Source organism: Pituophis catenifer, unplaced genomic scaffold (assembly GCF_029215685.1).
Source record: "Pituophis catenifer annectens isolate HBS135680 unplaced genomic scaffold, rPitCat1.0.hap2 SCAF_4, whole genome shotgun sequence".
Taxonomy (NCBI): Eukaryota; Metazoa; Chordata; class Lepidosauria; order Squamata; family Colubridae; genus Pituophis; species Pituophis catenifer.
In genome coordinates, this window is record NW_027256884.1 from 74,181,165 (window position 1) to 74,201,569 (window position 20,405).

A 20,405-nucleotide genomic window follows, 5' to 3' on the forward strand; every position below is an offset into this window, starting at 1 on the left:
AAATATGTCTGGGTCTTCAGCTTTCACTGAAAAGATTCTAGACGTACTAAATGTTCCATGCTATATCCCATTTTTTTCCTGCCTCTATGCTTCAAGGAAGCATACAGGGAGATCTCTCCTAATTTTATCACATAACAACCACCCTATTAAAATAGTAAGTTGGGCTGAAAGACAGCAATAGCCTAAAGTTGCCCACTGAGTTTGATAAATGAATAGACTTGGAATCTCCTGATCTAATATCACTATACCAGATGGGCTCTCAGGTCAAAAGCATCTTTTACCACCAGCTCAAACCCTAAGTTACTGATCCAGCTAAGAACTCAAATTTCATGTTCAACGAAGCGTTCCTATCATTGCACAAATTCTTCTATATCTACATTTCTCATATTTCTTCCATTCAGTCTTTTCAATCTACTGATTTTAATTACATAAGTTATATGCAAACTGGATATTCTTTGCATTCAACATTTCATACATCTGGTCAAAAAAGGGAGAAAATATTCTATAAAACCTTCTAAATATACTACTTTTACATATAAAAATAATACTTTCAGATATAAAAAGTATACTGTGTTTTCTTCTAAAAGAAAATAAGTACCACATTTTAAGTCAGAATAAAGTAATATACATACCATTTCTCTCCTGCCTTCATCTTTTTCTTGAAGTTTCAGGTGGGCAGACACCTGAAATAGTAGAATATTATACTTATTAAGTCAATTTATTTGGGGGGAGGATGTCAGCCATGCAAAATACTTACCCAGTTCCGATAATACAGTATAGGTCTTTTGAAACTAATGTGGCTGCTTATTTAAAGTACATATCAGTAGCTATTATTGTATAGAAGCCAGGAAATAAATCCTTAAGAGGTGAAATTTTATCAATAATTTCAATTAGGATAAATATTTGTTAGAGTAATGTGAGAAGCTTGCAGGTTGTCAGATCTGCCATTGCATCGCTTCAGCCCTGCTTTGCTTCAGTGGCATCCTGCCATAAAAGGGGGAAGGGAGTAGTAAGCGGATATGGGGAGGGGGAATGACAGGATGACAGGAACCAGAGATGCCGGCCTGGAACAGAGCCTGGCAGATCCAAGGACACAAGCATGAGAGCAGAATGTGAACACCCACCAAAGAGGTGCCAAACTTTAGGACTGTTTACCAAAACACCCAGTTTGAATGCCATTGGACACTGACGAAAGGACCAAGGGGAGAGGACCCAGGAGACGGGGAAAGCACCAGGTTTACATGGGAATATTCAGATCTGGTTTTGCTTATACTACAACACCTTTTGGCTTTATTAAAAGTATACATTTCTCTACAAATGGAGTTGAGGGTCTTTCTTTCTTAAATGCCCAAGCTGGCCTGACACAGGTATTCATGAAGAAAAAAAAATCCACCTTTAATTGAACCATCTCTTCAAGAAACTACCTGGAAACATTTGATTGGAAAATTAAACTTTTATTATAATAATTTTGCTTAGAAAAATAATATTTTCCAAAGCTATGAATGCATTTATCCATACTACCACACGTTATCAAGAGTTCTGAAACAGGTATCTAGCTCTGGTATTCCTTTAAATTGGCAGCAGTATGATCATAGGCAGATCCGAAATTGGATTGCACAGATATTTAAGGACATAAGTGCACAATCGGATATTGCACAGGTGACAGCAGTAAAAGTTTGCCCTTAGTTATTGGCCAATAAACAAATTTTTAAAATAGAAAAATATTTAACTGTGCCTTTGTTTCCCGTCATAAGGAGATTTTTTATCAAATTGAGATTAGACCAACTTCAAACAAACATGCTTTGGGGTAGGTATAAGGGTATCCCTGTAAGTGAAAGAGTCTGTTTATGTGGGAACGGGGAAGTTGAAATAATGTCCCATGTAATTTTTTACTGCCCCCTGTACTCAGATTTGAGGGAACATCAGCTGGGCAGGATCTTTTACGCCAGCACCCCTAAGTCTAAAGAGCGTTTCTTGCAACATTGTTTGTTAGGTTCTAACTTGCAGCTAGTGAAATGGATTGCCAAATTTGCTGTAAAATTGATGGAAAAAAGGACAAAGTTGGTGCAGCAGAATGTGGTAGATTGCAGGAAAGATCACTTGATTTAATAACGTAATTCTAATAGTAGTTTTAAGACTGATTGGGTAGCTGCAGGGGTGACATTGTAATATAAATTTAATCATATTTAAATTTGTATCTCAAATTATTGTATTCTATTCTGATTTCATTCTAGATCGTATTTTACTCTAATTGCATTTTAAATTGTGTTTTATTCCTATTCCAATTTCATTTTAAATTGCTTCTACCAAACTTTTGTAATAATTGTTTCTGGAGCTCTGCACTTTGATATGGCCCAAGGGCTAATCAATAAATAAAGATTGATACTACCACACCCCCCAAAAAATATTTGATTTGATTCTGTTGCAGTTCAAGAGAGCTCAAAAAGACCAGATTTTAATTTCAAATTGAATGCTTGCTTAGAAAGGACATTCTTGATCAACAATAGAGTCAAGTAATTTTGATTATATCTAAGACTCCCAGCATGATAGAAAAAATGATAAAGAATTGGAAATACACATTGAATAGAATATCATGAAAATTGGCTGGCTGAAAAATAATCCAAGGTCATCCCCCCCCCCCAGCTTTTAATGAATCCATTGACAAGCAGTATCTATTCTGTAGTTCCTGCAAAATTGAAACACCACAATAATTTACTGAACAGTCTGGCTGGAATATCCTGGGATGCTGATGCTAATACTCTACAAACAACAGCTTGGTTTATTTCACAGGTGAATATTGTGCCGGTGTGTGGCTTAACAGCACTCAATGGTTGATGTCCAAATCTGCCAGACAATGTGTATCATCTCTGGCACATTGCATTCCACTCCTGTGCACAGGTTACCAATACTTAGCAATATCATACCGCCCAAATTAGGAGACAATAAGCTCTCAATCGGCTATGGTCAAGGATACTGAACAACAAGGCCCTCCCTATTCACCAGGACAATACATAGCCCATCATGAGATTGAAATCCCGCAGGCCAGTGGTGGGATTCAATTTTTTTTACTACTGGTTCTGTGGGCGTGGCTTGGTGGGCGTGGCATGGTGGGCGCGGCAGGGGAAGGATACTGTAAAATCTCCATTCCCACCCTACTCCAGGGGAAGGTTACTGCAAAATCCCCATTTCCTCCCCACTCCAGGGGAAGGTTACTACAAAATCCCCATTTCCTCCTGATCAGCTGGGACTCGGGAGGCAGAGTATAGATGGGGGCAGGGCCAGTCAGAGGTGGTATTTACCTGTTCTCCAAACTACTCAAAATTTTCGCTACCAGTTCTCCAGAACTGGTCAGAACCTGCTGAATACCACCTCTGCCGCAGGCCAGCTATTCACTTAACATCAACCCAGTTTAACCAAGAGAAAGAAATGATCCAAGGTACCTTCTTGTGTGGCCTGACCATTAGTGATCCCTCTACCAAACCATCTAGTTTTGACCTGACTTGTTTTGTTCGGTCAAAATTGTACAGAATTAGGTATGAAACTGGAAGAAGTGCCTCTGCCCTGTATCAGAGGGGATGGAAAGATTCCCCTTGTCACGATTGTGGTGCTGATATGCAAACTATTAAACATATTTTGCAAGATTGCCCATGACGTGTGTTGTCTGGTTCCCTAGAAGAGTTGCATGAGGCAATGCCAGAGACGATTGCACGCCAAAAACTGGAGACTCAGCGCATGCGCGCCAGGAACTGCTCTTCCAGTTTCCAGCATTCTCCTGCGTGTGCACTGGGGAGCTGCTCTTCCAGTTTCTGGCGCTCCCACATGCGCACGCTCCTGTTTCAGCACTTGGTGCCGAAAAGGTTCACCAACAATGATATATAGTTTACAATTTTCTCTCTTTTGCCCTTCCCCCCCTCTCCCCCCTCTCTTTTTCTTTGGAAATTTACCCAATTGCTGGGCAAAGGATACAATCTGTCCATTAGTTCTTCAGCAAGGCAGATTTAATGCAAGATTTTCCTTCCTGTGAATTGGGACAGGAATTATATTGTCCATAATTCCTCTTAATCCTGTTCACGAATGCATCTTATTTCTTTTCATTTTCTTTGATGCACAATAATTACTGCATAACCCAGGAAGAAGTTAATTCAGAAAAAAGAGAACTGTATGTTGTATAGATGTGGTTGCTATTATTAATAACCATACCATCATAGCTTCCTGGACAGTAAGATGTGGAAGCAGCATATCATCTTGCATAATGTAACAAGACACTTTGCGGAAAGAACGCAAGTCACGATGTTGCCCGTTGATGAGAATTTCTCCTTTCATCCCAGTCTCCCTGAAAGCAAGAGAAGAAACAGCCTATTTTTTTTTCATGCCTTTAAATCAGATTAAACAGGCAAGCCTACACATTCAGGTTTTTCACAGTACAGGAGTCAGTTCTTTTTTAGCACAAGCAAGTAAGTACCGTGTTTTTAAGACATTGGTCATAAAAAGATGAAGGTGTTTGTACACTTACTGACCTGTATCCTGCCAGAAGATTCATAAGTGTCGACTTCCCAGCTCCAGAAGGACCCATAATTGCCACCAGCTCCCCACTACTAAACTTTCCAGAATTTCCTTTCAGCAAAGTCTTGAAACCTATAAAAATGGAAGGGAGAGAGAGAGATAAAATTTAGAAAACATATTTTTTCTAAAATAGGTAGGCATCTTGTTACAGCCATTGACCAGCTCAAAACCAAACCAAACAAACAAACAAATAAAAAACAGAGTAAGAAAGCAAGTAAAAGACCACAGTGAAACCCACTAATTACAAAGGTGGTGTGGTCAAGATGTCATCCATTTTTACAAAACTTAGCTACTTTAATAGAATTAAAATCTTAACCATGTTAAGATAAATAAAATGACATTGATCAGACATTAGCAACTGTAAATAATATTGGTTATATTTTTTCTTGGCTAATATAGATATAGAGATAGACAGAGATATATACGGCATTTTTATTGTTCTTGTGCTTGGTTTTAATTTGGTTTTATGATTATTTGCCACCCAGAGCCGCTTATGTGAGAGAGAGGCTATAGAATTTGAGTGAGTGAGTGAGTGAGTGAGTGAGTGAGTGAGTGAATGAATGAATGAATGAATGAATGAATCTAATCAAGGTATCCTGGAAATCTGACTACCTGGATGTCATTAACTGCAACCAGGCATTTTTGTAGTGGCTTTGGAACTCCTTTACCACCGTGATAAGTCTTTGTGCATATTTTAAAAAATATTTTTCTATGATTTTATAATATGTTTGTATCAGCTCTAGACCTGGTTAAAACAATCTTTCAGTTCTTACAGAAAAAGCTTTTCATTATAGCCTAAATATTATGATGGTCTGGATTGATAGGAAAGTTGTTGTTATAAAACCACACTGAAGATAACTCCATCTGTTATTTGTTTTCTAATTCCAGTGTAGTCCCACGCCCGACAACTGAACAACTGAGCTCATGTAGATCCAGCTCAGCTCCATTTCAGCAAAATATCCAGCAGCTCTCTCTTATAGCAAATGCTAAGGTTTTCTCAAAACAAAACCCAATCCAACTCAACTCAGCAAAGCAAAACAAATCCACCCCATAAGATTCTGGGATAAGGATAGAGAGTTGATCACTGATTCGAACAGCATTTTTGCATTCTTGTATTGACTAGCTGGAAAAGCTCATGAGTTTTTTCCACGGTTTCAAATCAGTGACAGTAAGGACACTGTCACAATGTAAATTCTTTACATTTTCCTGGTTTCTCTAGAAGAAAAAGTCCTATTAACCTAGATTCCCTTAAATATTTTCCTCTCCCAATACCAACTATACGCATTCAATTCATTTCAGATTTGCCCTGGAGCATTCATCAAGATACACAACTTGAACACATTTGGGAGATGTATCAGATGGTGGGAGGGGAAGGCTGGAGCCAGCAATGTCCATATTGCTCGGGAAGGATATAATTGCATGCAGCTAGTAATTTTTGTGGATAAAAAATTACTATTTTATTAGCTAGTATTTTTTCTTTTAGAGCTCTCTTAATATTTATGCCCCTTTGTCTATCTGCCTTTTAGTAATTAAAAATAATATAAAATAATATTTCTTTGTAGTGTAGGAAGTTAGCACCCACCCCTTTCCTAAAAGAATGAAATATTTTAGGAAATATTAAAAAGGCAGAATATTATGTTTCCCTAGATGAGAAATGGAGAAGCATGTTTTAAAGACGAAGCAGCTCCCACCTTCCTGCCCCTCCACCCTTTGTCAATGGGTCAGAGGCAGAAACTCAATTCCCTCCCATCTTTGTCAATGGACCATCATCTGCAACACAATAGGACCCATCTAGCAACAGAAACTCACCACATGGCACCTGGGAAGATTACATCAGCCAGCAAGGCTAGCTAAGACCCCCACTCCCTGGGAGTCTGACAACCAATCAGGATACTCTTTCGAGGCCCAAGGAAGTTCAAAGCCAGAGAGGGCATAAAACCTGGGGACTCGCTGCATCTTGCCCTTTCTGTTCAGGAACTCAAACCATGTGATCCTGTCCACCATTAAACCATCTTTCCAAGCAGTCTCCATGTTTCCAGTGTCTTTTTCCCCATTTGGAGCTGAACCCAGAAGGATATTTCTTCTAACAGTAGTAACCATTGTAATTTATTCAGGACATCTAGGTGTTCCATTTTATACACATCAACTGCTTTGTTACTACCCATAACTCAAAACTTATATTTTGGTTCTATTTTCATGGATCTCTTACAATTCAGGGCTAATTGCACAGGCATCCAAGCAGTGGGGACAATAAACCCTATGGCCTATATACTTACATCTGATGTCAGGGCACAAATAAAGGTCAGATTTGTATTGGGACATTACTATGTACAGGCTGTCATTAATGAGGATTAGAACGCTTATTCAGAAGACCCTACCAATCTTTCTATGACTTAATAGCACACTGAAATGTCTCATGGTCAGTCAACCACAGTTCCATGGTGAGTTTAAAGTTTATAAACAACTGCTGTTCTCCCAAAATAAAAACAGACGAATTCCTACATTGGAATTTCAGCTTACAGATCATTTTTTGTTGAATTCTTTTAAAACTGAATTCTCTATTGTAGCAAAATACACTGCTCAAAAAAATAAAGGGAACATAAGCAGAAGACATCCGAGATCTGAATGAATGAAATAGCCTTATTAAATACTTTGTTCGTTACATACAGTAGTTTTGTGTTCCCTTTAGTTGTTTGAGCAGTGTATAAACTACTGTATGTAACGAACAAAGTATTTAATAAGGCTATTTCATTCATTCAGATCTCAGATGTCTTCTGCTTGTGTTCCCTTTATTTTTTTGAGCAGTATAAAAGCAGAAACAAGGAATGATTTCAATATAGCTTCCAAACCTCAAATACAGATAGTCCTTGATTTACAACAGTTTGTTTGATGACTATTCAAAATTACAACAGCAGTGGAAAAAGTCAGTTATGAATATTTTTCACACTTACAATTGTTGCAGCACCCCCATGGTCATATGACAAGAAAGTCAATGGGAAGCCAGATTCACTTAATAACCTTGTTTTAATTTAATAACTGCAGTGATTCACTTAACAACTATGACCAAAAAAATTGTAAAATGGGGCAAAGTTCACTTAACAAATGTCTCACTTAACAACAGAAATTTTGGGCTGAATTGAGATCATAAGTCGAGGACTACTTATAAAAGAGAAAAAACTAAGCCTGCCCTTTGGCTTCACAACCCTATCCAAGGCAACCCTCCAAAGTTTGTTCCCCTTTATTTTGCCTACTTTGTGAGTAGGATTATCTTTGAATTAGTCCAAATCACATTTTAAAGAATCTGCTCTCAGTTCCACAAACTATCCCCAGCGTCTATTGATGATTTGAAGCATATACGTGTACAGGCAGAGCTCCGATATGAATTCTGAGTTAGAATATTTGGACAAGATTTTATCACTGCAGTACCAACAGCGTGATCTCTTAGGGCTCCTTTTCTCAGCCAGTGACCGGACAAACCTTCAGCAAAATTTATTCTTTGGGTTTCTCTATCTTCATTATTCATTAGCATTATAATGGATAAACTGCAAACATTTTACACCAATCTCATGAGCTATACTTAATGCCTTACTTATAGCAGATCCATTCATAAGGGATTCTTAAAAGATTCCTAAAACAGAACGGATCTGTTCTGGATTAAGTAGACATAAAAAAAAAACAAAAAAACATGCCTTTTGCTTCTCTTTCTTTATCTCTCTTCGCTTCTTATATTTGATATAAAGATTTGGAAAAATTCTTTATCTGCCTGTTGTTTTTCATATGTTTGCCTTTTTTCATGAAGACTGTCTAGTTCTCAGTCACTTTTTAATTACAAAGAGTCAACAAATATGCTACCCTTTACATTGCTAAGTATCTAAGGCGGGTGGGGGGGCTATTCATTTCAGAATGAAAACAGTTCTCCTAGTACTTGTTCAACTCAAGTTATGTTTGGATTGCTCTTCAACAAGGCTATGTTAAGCTTGTGGATACAGGCCAAGAGCCTTTCCCCCAAAGGACTGGAGCAACTACAACCTCCAGGAAATACCATGTGGCTGCTCCAAGGCTTTCCCAGGATCTTACTACACACACCCACATGCACTGTGGCTTGGTTTGGCCTCAGTACAAGTCTTGGCTCTGCAAATGCAACCAGGGAAAACCTCAGCACATTTTAATTTTTATAGAGATTCTTTGTGTACTTCCAAATAATTTTCAAAATGTAGCTGAAATGATTTTAGGAGCCCTTATAGTATATGAACAAGAAGCCCCTATTTGTCCTTATAAATACATTATTTCATTTGGTGGGATTGCAGAGCTGGTTTAACAGTATGAAGCATCTTATACCATGCTCCTGTATTAAGCTTTCGAATCATTCCTTGTAATGTACCATACAAGTATATTTGCATTTCCGTTTTAAAAGGAGAGGGTATAAAAAACTTATCAAATTGGATTTTCTTAAGTAGTACTGCAGGCCAAGGGATTTAAAACCCTACGACATAGGTTATCCCTCTAGAAATGGGTGAAATTAAGATCTTATGAAAGTCTACCATGCAAGTTGACTAGTTAATACCAATGCTGCTCTTTGTAATCTAAAATACTCAGACACAAATAGCAATAGTATTTAGACTTATATACCACTTCATAATGCTTTATAGCATTCTCTAAGCAGTTTACAGAGTCAGTATATTGTCCCCAATAATCTGGATCCTTAATTTACTGACTACAGAAGGATGGACATCTGAGTCAGCATTGAGCTGGTCAGGATCTAACTCCTGGCAGCGGGCAGAATTAGCCTATAATGCTGCATCCTAAGCACTGTGCCACCATGGCACGTGTGCTGTCATCCTCTGCAGCACTTATTAGTAAACATATATTTCAAATAACTGGACTCTTTGCTATAACAAGCTGAATATTCATTGGAATGCATTGACTCATACATTTTATATTGGCATCACAAGTATATTTGGCAATATCTGATCCTTTCAGATCTTTGTTGCTTGCCGTGGATTTATCAAGAATCAAAGAGTTTAGAAATGGCTGAGGATTCCACTAAAGAGCCATTGCCTGAGAAAATAACCTACATTAGTACAGGAAAAAACTCACATAAGGGCTATATGATACCTGAAAAAAAATACGAAAGTCTTTTTTCCATGGTACCATCAGTACCATCAGTAAGACCTTTACCTAATTTGCTGGCTGGGAATTCTGGTAGCTAGACTCCAACCATATCTAGAAGACATCAGATTAGAGTAAATTGCAATAGCAACATCATTCTGTATATTGCAGAATTAATTGCAATTAATAAGTGGAACAACTTGCCTGCAGAAGTTGTGAATGCCCCAACACTGGAAATTTTTAAGAAGATGTTGGGTAACCATTTGTCTGAAGTGGTGTAGGGTTTCCTGCCTGGGCAGGGGGTTGAACTAGAAGACCTCCAAGGTCCCTTCCAACTCTGTTATTCTATTCTATTCTATTGAACGGATAAGAGAAAAAAATGCGATTTTGATTATTTGCTATCTACTTGCACAGCTGACAAAGACAAAAAGCTATATATAACATATCTACCATTAATCTGTGTACAAAGTACCAGATGCTTCCCAAATACTTCTTAAACGTATGATTGTCTCTTGTGCTAAGTTGCCAACACAGGTAATAAGTGATATGTCATCATATCTCTGAGAAAAGAAAATATACAGCCATTTCAAAACAGAAGTTAAAGTTCAGTCACTATAAATAAAGTTTATGGCAAAGCACCATTATTTCACAACAAAGATTTGTATTGTGCCAAGCCAGTTATTCAGTGCTAAATGTTAGTCATGGGTGCAGTCATACAAGACAAATTGGAAGACATAGCAATATCTTCAATACCTGCTAAGCTAAGAAATTGATGGAAACTATATGGCTGAAGGAGGTAGATCTCATATAAAAAGAATGAAGGACTTCCTTCATAAGTCTTATACTGATCTAACCAACCAGTTTCAACCTCTGTGAGCCAATTTACAATTGATTAGCTAAACTCACAACTAAAAAAATACTGTCATCCTCTGCAGCATTTATTAGTGAACATATATTTCAAATTCTCACTTTTCATGCTGTCAAAAATGGCATTTTTAAGCACACCTTGTATGTCAACCAGCCTTTGAAGACATGGACCCCAAAAATCAAAGAATTAAATGTTTCCAGGAAAAAAAAATCCCACAAACACATCAAAATTAGTTTAGGTATAAAATAAAATCTTAATTTAATTTAATTTAATTATCTAACTTAGACTACAACTGCTACAAGATTGTAGTGATAAGACAGAAAATTAGAGTAAGATTGTAAACACTGGTTCCTAAAGTCTTTATTCCACATTATGACAAAATGGAATTTTCGAGAGTAAGACAGAAGTTATAGACAGAAAGTTGAAACAGAACTAGATAATCTGGCTCCACTGGAATTGAGAGAGAAGGAATTTTGTTTAAAGACCTAGAGCAATCCCAGAAGGATGAAGATATTAGAAAAAGGATTATTAAAGTCTTGGCAATTATTTGGATGGGGAAGAGGATGATATAGAGCAGAAACTGCAAGAAACACCCCAAGGGAAGTTTTGGTGTACTTTGTCAGAAATAAAACAAGCTTTTGAATTTTGTAGCAGCATTTTAATACAAGATTGAATAGTGATAATACATATATAACTGTCCCTAAAAATACCATACCTATCAGAATTTTATGTAAGAGAAAAGAGGGATTTTTTTAATTGAAATATTAAAGCAGAAGATCCCATTTCAATTGGACAAACAGTTTTTGACTGTCAAACTCATTATCCATTGCAAGGCTCTGCTTATTTTCTACCATCAGTACCACCAGTACCACCTCTACCTAATTTGCTGGTTGAGAATTCTGGTAACTAGACTCCAAACATACTCAGAAGGCATCAGGTTAAAGTAAAATGCAATATCAATATCATTCTGTATAGTGAACGGATAAGAGAAAAACTACCATTTTGATTAGTTGTTCCAAGAGACAGGAACACCCACAGAGAATGCCCATTTCCATATCTTCAGCAGGAGTTTTCTGGTCAGACAGTTGGTCAGATAGAATCTATCTACGAAAGATAGCCTCACAAATACTGTATATACCGGTAAGTCAAGCTTGACTTTGTTTCCTTTTTTAGCTATAAATCATGTTGTTATACTGCTATCTGATATACCATTTAATCCATGTGTCAGAAACATGAAAATAATCTTCTAAATCGCGTGGAATGCAACTAAGATGATTAAAGGCCTGGAGACTAAAACATATGAAGAATTGTAGGATTTGGGTTTGGCTAGTCTGGAGAAAAGAAGGACTAGGGGTGACATGATATCAGTATTCCAGTATTTGTGGGGCTGCCACAAAGAAGGGGTCAACTTATTTTTCAAAGCACCACAGGAAGAAACAATGGATGGAAACTAATCAAGGAGAGAAGCAACCTGAAATTAAGGAGAAACTTCCTAACACTGAGATCAATTAACCAGTGAAATGGCTTTCCTTCAGAAGTTGTGGGTGTTTCATCATTGGAGTTTTTAAGAAGAGACTAGACAGCCATTTGTCTGAAATGGTATAGGCTCTCCTGCTTGAGCAGGAGATGGACTAGAAGACCACCAAGGTACATTCTATTCTATTCTATTCTATTCTATTCTATTCTATTCTATTCTATTCTATTCTATTCTATTCTAATTCTATTCTATTCTATTCTATTCTATTCTAATTTTCTAGTCCCATGGACTCTCACAGTATTTAAAACAACTTGTTAAGCATCATTCCTGGATCTTGATCATGAGGCTTTGTTCTCAGTTACTCACAACCTCATGACCTCTCATATGGATTACTGCAATGTGCTTTGGATGGGGCTGCTCTTGAAGAGCATTTGGAAGATTCAACTGCTGCAGAATGCAGCTGCATGGGTAGTAATAAATGTCAGATATTCAATTGGTTGCCAGTGTTAATTGCTAGATGCAATTCAAGGTGGGGCCAGGTTCCCTTAAAGACCATTTTCTTCCAGTTGTTTCTACCCATCCAACTCATGCAGGCAGGTTGGAATTTGGGTCCCTTTAGCCATGGAATGTCAGCTTGCAGGAATCAGGAGACATATTCTCCCTTTAGTTATCAGGATGACCCTGAAACTGTTGGCATTTCTCAGGACTTTGAATCTTGGTTATATGCCTGGGCCTAGAGCTCCAACTGTGTTAAGAACTCCATTTCCTGGCTGTATTAAGATCCATATTATCATTTTTACTTAGTGTCATAAATATTTATTTTGTACTGTTTTGTTTTTATGGTTTAAAAAGAGTCATTTGAGATGGGCAGCTATAAAAATTAAACAAACAAACAAACAAACAAACAAACAAATAAATAAATAAATAAATAAATAAATAAATAAAATGTCTCTTCATAATTCAAAATCTATTCAGTTCCAAGAGAAACTAAGAATGAAAAAAAATTCTCTCTAATGCAGCCAATTTTCTATCCCTAAAGCTTAATCTTTTGATCAGAGGTTTTGGAAAACATTTTGTTGCTATTTTTAATTTATAGATTCTATGGCCTGAAAAAGTTTGAAAGCCCCTTCTCTAATACATCTAACTGAATATAGCATAATTTTATTTGTTTGTTTGTTTGTTTATATCCTGTCTTTCTTATTTTTACAAATAACTCAAGGTGGCAAACATATCCAAAATAATAACTATTGGCAGCAGTAATTGTCAAGAGTTTCATTCCTAAACCTTTTCTGACTCATTTTCTCCATGGCAATCTGTCCATAACTTGTCCTTCAGGTATTCCAGCGGTGCGGACACAGAGTATCAGAACAGATTGTCAAGCACTATGTTTGTAAGCATATAGGAAAAATGCTGCCATTTCCAGAAGTTAGTTTGAATTCATAAAAAACAATCAGGTCATAGTAATCTTATTTTTTCACAGCAGATAAATGATGAGGTAACATAGGAGGCTGAGAAAATGAAGTGGCTATAATGTTTCTTGATGTCAAGAAAGCATCTGTCAAAGTCTTCAGTGCTAGCCTACTTGAAAAGTTGGATAAAGTTCAATCTGGTAGACTTGCAAATGGTCAAACATGTTAGAACCTGCTTCTCAATAGTAGGCACTAGGATTGTGTGAGAAAGATTAAGGTAAATGCAACTAGGTATATAGCACTGTTGCAGCTCAGAACAGAGTGAGTCTTTTAAATAGGTCAATGAATGATAATAACCCTGTAGACACCAGACTACATGCAAGTGTTTCTGGGATGTCTTCCATGAGGAAATCTTTCTGCCATCCACCTGAAGAAGTTATCCTTTGCTCAGAAATCACTATTTGCCCATTTGCTTTTTTACCAGATAAAGGGAGAAACAATAAGAGAATGCTTGCATGATTCATGATTTTAATATTTTGAGTGACTGACAATTTATACAAATATTATGGACTCCCCCCCCCCAAATTCAATTGAGTAGAATCTAGAAGAAAAAAGATAAAGGGTTGTTGTTTTTTTCAGAGTGTCATAAGTATTTTCTTATGGATTGTCAAATACATAAACATATACTTAAGAAGGAAGCAATATGGAAATACATGTGCAGAAAATAAACATGGGGTGAGAGAGAAGCACATTTACATCATGTTTACATATAAAGCCTTATATTAAGATAAAATATCAAATTAAAAACTATTTCAACTTTAAAATTGAACAACTGTACAGGTAATCCCCGATTTACAACTGTTCACTTAGTGACCATTCAAAGATACAACGGCACTGAAAAAAGTGAGTTATGACCAATTTTAACATTTATGACCGTTGCAACATCCCATGGTTATGTGATTTACATTTGGATGCTTGACAACTGACTCACATGTATGATGGTTGCAGGGTCCCAGATCACCTTTTGCAACCTTCTGACAAGCAAAGTCAATGGAGAAACCAGATTCACTTAACAACTGTTAAAATAATCCTGAAGCACCTTCTGTTTCAAAAGACCTAACTGACCTACATTCAGCATTTCAGATCAGTTTACATAATAGCATAATATATAGACAACCTTCGAACATACAATTTGTATGTATTTTAGGTAATGATTCTTAAACCGTCTCTAAAATGAATACTGCATACTCTATGTAGTTTTTAAAATTCTCTGTCACATTCCATACATATTTCTCTTTAAGGACTAGAAACTTAAATACTGAAGAGAATAAGCAGAGGAAAGTACTGTTTTAAAGTATTTTAATATCATAAATAATATGTTCTAGTCTACAGAAAAGAATGTGTATGCAGCATCACAGACCCAATCTAAGACTTTGACTGTGATAAGAAACTTAGACTTAAGGGAGCCTTAAGTCTTAAGGCCATATCCATATTGCTAAGTTGCCCTATTGCAAGTACAAGCTACCAACCATTTCTGCAAAACTGGACACTGAACACTGTCATCCATTATTTGTCCTCAGTCCACTGTGAAGGTCCTTGTGCTTAATGTTAAGTTGAAAGTGACCTTTTAGGAAACAGTGCCACATACAGTAGCTGGAGGTGAGCAGTGGGTGAGCGAAACTACACATGCATGGGATGTAGATTGTGCGCTCCTCCCACTGGTCCGTGAAAAAATTGTCTTACAGGAAACTGGTCCCTGGTGTCAAAAAGGTTGGGGATCACTGCTTTACAGCTTATGCCAGCATAAGCTTTGCTATCCAGTTAGCTATGCATTTTACTTTCTTTTATTTTCTTTACTTTCTTCCATTTCGATTGGCTACACCCTCTCATATGGGTCATTACTTACCACCCACCACTATTGAAAGACCCCCCTCATAACAAAAGCTGTAGCAGACTTTACTCAGCCAAACCTAGGATAATGCAAAAAAGTTATTTTGAGGTTAAATGTTATTGTTGTGTCTGTTTGTATATACAAGCTATACAATAGAAGCATATATAATACATACATACAATATATATATATATAACACATAATAGATATACAATGCATACATATATAACTTTGAATATATTATTTTAACTCTGTGTACACATATTATGTACACATACACACAATATGTCAACCCTTTTAAGGACTGCTGCTATAAAGGAAATGAATTGGCCATTGGAAGGGCACAGCCAGAGGCAATTGTTCCATGGAGACTATGGTAGTTGGCCAGAATAAACACTTGCAGGTTCATATTGAAGCATCCCAATCTGAACAAAATTTAGGATTGGATGGCTCCCAGGATTGCGAAAGGTATGATCTGTCCTAGATGGAACTGCCCTTCCTTGAGGCATCAGGATGAAAGCTGGGGTGCTTATTGAGCCTTACTGACAATAGAAATCCAGGTAGCCAAAGATTATCTTTGAGTGGTAAAATAGCTACTGCCAATTCCAAGCACACATATTTTTAACACTTGTGCTGATTCTTTAGAAGCCTCAATAAAACAAAGTGCTGTATGTGAAATTTAAGACACATCCATAAAGATACACAGGTAGACACAAACATAGTCAGGGAGCAAGGATTTATTAGGTTTGGGATTTGAATTTGATTCTGTAAACCACATCGAGTCACCATGAGTGAGTTGGATAGCCATATTACTTTAATATATGAATATATATAAATAAATAGTTATCTTTAAAGTAAATTCACTGAAATAAGAGATTAAAAATAGTTACAATTTGCTTGTGTTTATTTAATAGAGCCACAATGATCAAGTCCAGAGCCATTTAGCCCTGAATTTATTAACCAATTATTAAACTGAAATTATTAATCTCCTCCTCATCTGAGAAAAACCGTGAGGTTTTGCGCCAGGCAGCTGGCCCTGCAGTGGTGGCTTGAATGGACTGACTAAAGTTGTGCTTGCCGGTGAATGTTGGCGTGGGAGACCTCGGCTGCAGTGCTACTCCAACCAGCCAGTCCAAGCCCAAACTGGGCTGGCTGCTCCATCCCCACCGGTGGCTGGGTGATGCTGCACATAGGGCATTGAGTGGCTGTTGGTCGTGTGTCTCTTTGCCGGTGGCCAGCCTGGAGAGGAAGCGCACGGCCTCGGCTGTGCGCTCAGGGAAGTAGCATGACAGCAGTTTCCCTGCTCAACCCCAACAAGTGATGCATGGTGCCCGCACCAGCGTCCTGAGAGAAGTAGGGAAGATCACTGCTTGCAAGCAGACAAGCAGAGGTAGCAAGTGTAAGCTGCGCCGTGGGAAAAATGAGAGGCCTTGTTGTCCTGCAGAGCCTGCCGCTGCTTAGGGGAGGGGGGGTGAGGAGAACGGCGAGACTCAAGGGAATAGGTCAGGTGGAGCTGGCTGATTTAGGGCTGCTCAGAAGCAGAAGGCCCCGCCGCTGCCAGAAGTTTGAGTGCCTCAGCTTCAGATCACTCCCTCCCTCCCTCCCTCCCTCTCTCTCTCTCACACAAATACAAACAGAGGTTGGAGAACTCTCTTGCTCTCTCTCTCTCTCCAAGTGTCCATGCACAGCCCATTTAAAGAAAGGGCATACACGGCTGGGCGCGCTTGGCTGCAGGAGGAGGTGTGGTGCAATGGGGTTGTTTTGTTCTCTGCGGTGGTGCTTCGGGAGGGCAGGTGGACGTCTGCAGCTGACAACTATAATGAATACATCAACCTGCCCTCCCAAAGCACCACCAGCTCTGTTTGCTTTCATTTCACGGTGGGAGAAGGAAGAAAGTGAACAGCGATGCCACAGCAGTGCTCCGGGAGGACAGGTGGATGTCTGCAGCCACATGGGAAGGGAGGGTGGCAAGAGCGGTGGCGGCCCCTTCCAAGTGCAGCGCATGGAGAGGGCGGGCAAGGTGGCCCCGGTGTGCTTGAGCGGGCGACCAGGCGGGCGGGGGTGGGGCCATCAAGGATGATTGCTACCGGTTCGGCGAACTGATGCCAATCATTACTGCTGGTTTGCCCGAACCGGTCTGAACCGGTAAGATTTCACCCCTGAACTAGATTCAATTCACCAGACAATGGGAAGCATCACATAGCTATTGGTATTGTAGGGATGCACTGCAATCAATTAAAATTATTTAAAGCAGCCTATTTAAGATCAGGCTATTTATAAAAATAACATTTTTAAAAGTTTTTTTCTGCCACCTTCAGTTGATATGAAAAAGGAAAAGGCATTTGCTAATTTCTGCTTTCCCAACATCAGATAACTCACTGGATCAAAGATTCCGGTCTATGAAGTCCAGTAGTAAAATGTGCAGCTGTTGCAACAGCAAAAAGTTTCATTATATTTGTTGGATTAGAATAAAGACAATTAAATTGATCAAGCAGAGTTTAGAATTTTTTTTTAAAGATTCTTTTAACACTGTCTTTGCAGTGAGTTGCTACATCCTGAATTTCATTCAGTCTAACTGGGTATTTCCTTTTTTTTTTTTTAAGGTGGTTAAATCTTTAGCTAACTAAGATGTGAGCACACCTACTGTCAGAAAATGTAAACAAAATCCTGACTATAATGTTTAGATATTTTGAATGTTAAGAAGAATGTGCATTTTTCTCTGGTGATCCTTCCTTCCTTGCTTGCTTGCTTTCCTCACTCATCTTAGCAACAGACGTAGTGCAACCAATCAACTTCTGCTTCGTCACTGCCCCAGCATCACAGGCTGAGGTTACTGTAGTGCAATGACTGATAGTAACCGAGCAGGAGTGAGAGAGAACTGCTTCATGCAGCACCTCAACTGCAATGCACCTGCTACACAAGAACAGGCTTTTCTTGAATTCTCTGACTAGAAACACCAAAACATATACAATAAATCCCATTTTTCACCATTTGCATTTCAAAAGGTAGGGTGTGGAATCTTGCCAGCACAATACAAGATATATATTTGTTACAAGAATGTGTCAAAGTGGAATTTACAACACCTCAACATTTTTTAAAACAATGGCATATTTATGCCACGCTATTTCATTTGCCAAATGGGTGTACTCTTCAGTAAAATCTACTTCAATAGTGTTTAAATAGTGGTTTGCAGATTAAACATAAATACTTAACAACTGAAGTCTATTACTGGATCAAGTTTATCTTTAATTCTGATATTTGAAAAAACAATCTAAGATATATGCAGCTAATCAAAATACATTAATTTGCATAGCAAGATAAACATATGAAAAAACAGCTGTGTTTCTTAATAACCTGAAAAAGTTGAGAATGTTTCAGACATTTGCTACAAAATGGAAAAGCAAAACATTTAACAGCATGCATGAAATTCACTAATCAATATATATACAGAAAAAAATGAGTTTGTGCAAATATCTTAAAAGGTTTATTTGTAATGATTAGATATTTGTAGTATTTATTATAAACTTATATTTTGTTGGGGGCTGCATAGGAATTAGTCAGTAGATTGTACCAGAAATGTTGTAAGAGTCCTTCACATATTTTAAAGGTGAATATTTAATAGCATAATTGTAACATATGTGTACTAGCATGCAAGTCTCACAATGTTTAAAGGGAATTACTCCCAAGTGTTCATAAAATGGCAACCAAATTAAAGCCAAATTACCAATTCTAAAAATGTAACAGATAAATAAGATAATAACATGAATTTCAAGCAAATACCAAATAGGCATATTTTTCAGAAATCCAGTGTTGATTTACAGTTAAAAATTGACAACCCCTATCATTATTTCATTAAAAATACTAGTTCAATATTTTACAACCTTTATCTTGCTTTGACCAGGTGACAGGGTAGCAATGGATGAAATAAGATAGGCTCAAATGCATTAATTTGCTGAATGTAGATAACTCTATCTTCACTAAAAAACAGAGGAGCTAAAATGGCAGCAGAATAGCTGTGTGAGATGAGAGCTCTATATATTTCCATTTTGTTTTGGTTTTAAGTTTTCTGATGATCTTAGAGTGCTCGTCTTGGGTATCCACAGCTTGCCTTTACTCAAAATACTCCAAGCAGCTTCTTTTATGGGTATATTGTGTAGTGTATAATATAGGGAGCTAACTTTCCACAGGCATGGATGAATATTATTAGCAATCCTATAATTAGTCTTAGGAACCTATATTCAGTACAGGTAGTCCTCAATTTATGACAACAATTAAGCTCAAAATTTCTGTTGTTAAGTGAAACATTTGTTAAGTGAGTTTTGCCTTATTTTACAACTTTTCTTGCTACAGTTGTTAAGTGAATCACTGCAGTTGTTAAGTTAGTAACATGGTTGTTAAGTGAAACTGGCTTCCCCGTTGACTTTGCTTGTGAGAAGGTAGCAAAAGTTGATCACATGACCTTGGAACATAGCAACAGTGATAAATATGAACCCCTTGCCAAGCATCTAAATTTTGATCACATGATCATGGGGATGCTACAACCATTGTAACTGTGAAAAATGGTCCTAAATCACATTTTTCAGTGCCACTGTAACTTTGAACAGCCACTAAACAAACTGTTGTAAGTTGAGGACTACCTATATGAATACAACCATGTTTGGCCTGAAAAAATCTAAGATGATCACTAGATGGCAGCAAAGCTATTCAGGAACCATAACTCTTTGCTGCCATTTAGTGGTCATTAGTATTTTTACAGACCAGCTCTGGTTCCTCTTGTATAAATAACATAACAAATATAGTAGACTATGTTCACAGAAATTAAAGGGAAATTGTACTTATTGTTGAGTATGGGGAAATGGAAAATAGAATTCAAATTAGAAGGAGGAAAAACAGGCAAATCAGTACAGTATACAATATCAGTTATTAAGCCCTCAACAATCTAAGACCTTTAATGGTCTGACATTTAATTTTCTGAATATTATGTATGGATGTTATTGTGCCACCTAATATATTGTCATATGGAAGGATTAATCTATTTCACAGTAAACAGCCAGAACCTGTTAAATGATCCTATGGGCTATAATCAAA

At 37.5% G+C, this 20,405-nt stretch overlaps 1 protein-coding gene across 1 annotated transcript in view; it reads right to left on the reverse strand.

The window, feature by feature from the left end:
* The window catches only part of ABCG1 (ATP binding cassette subfamily G member 1), a 52,818-nt gene that overhangs the window by 21,676 nt on the left and 10,737 nt on the right, over window positions 1–20,405 (reverse strand). The window contains exons 3-5 of the mRNA XM_070943491.1: window positions 4,518–4,635; window positions 4,201–4,333; window positions 633–683 (exon numbers count right to left, since the gene is read on the reverse strand). Of these exons, the coding sequence (XP_070799592.1) occupies window positions 633–683; window positions 4,201–4,333; window positions 4,518–4,635 (302 nt within the window). The remainder of the gene's footprint in view (window positions 1–632; window positions 684–4,200; window positions 4,334–4,517; window positions 4,636–20,405) is intronic.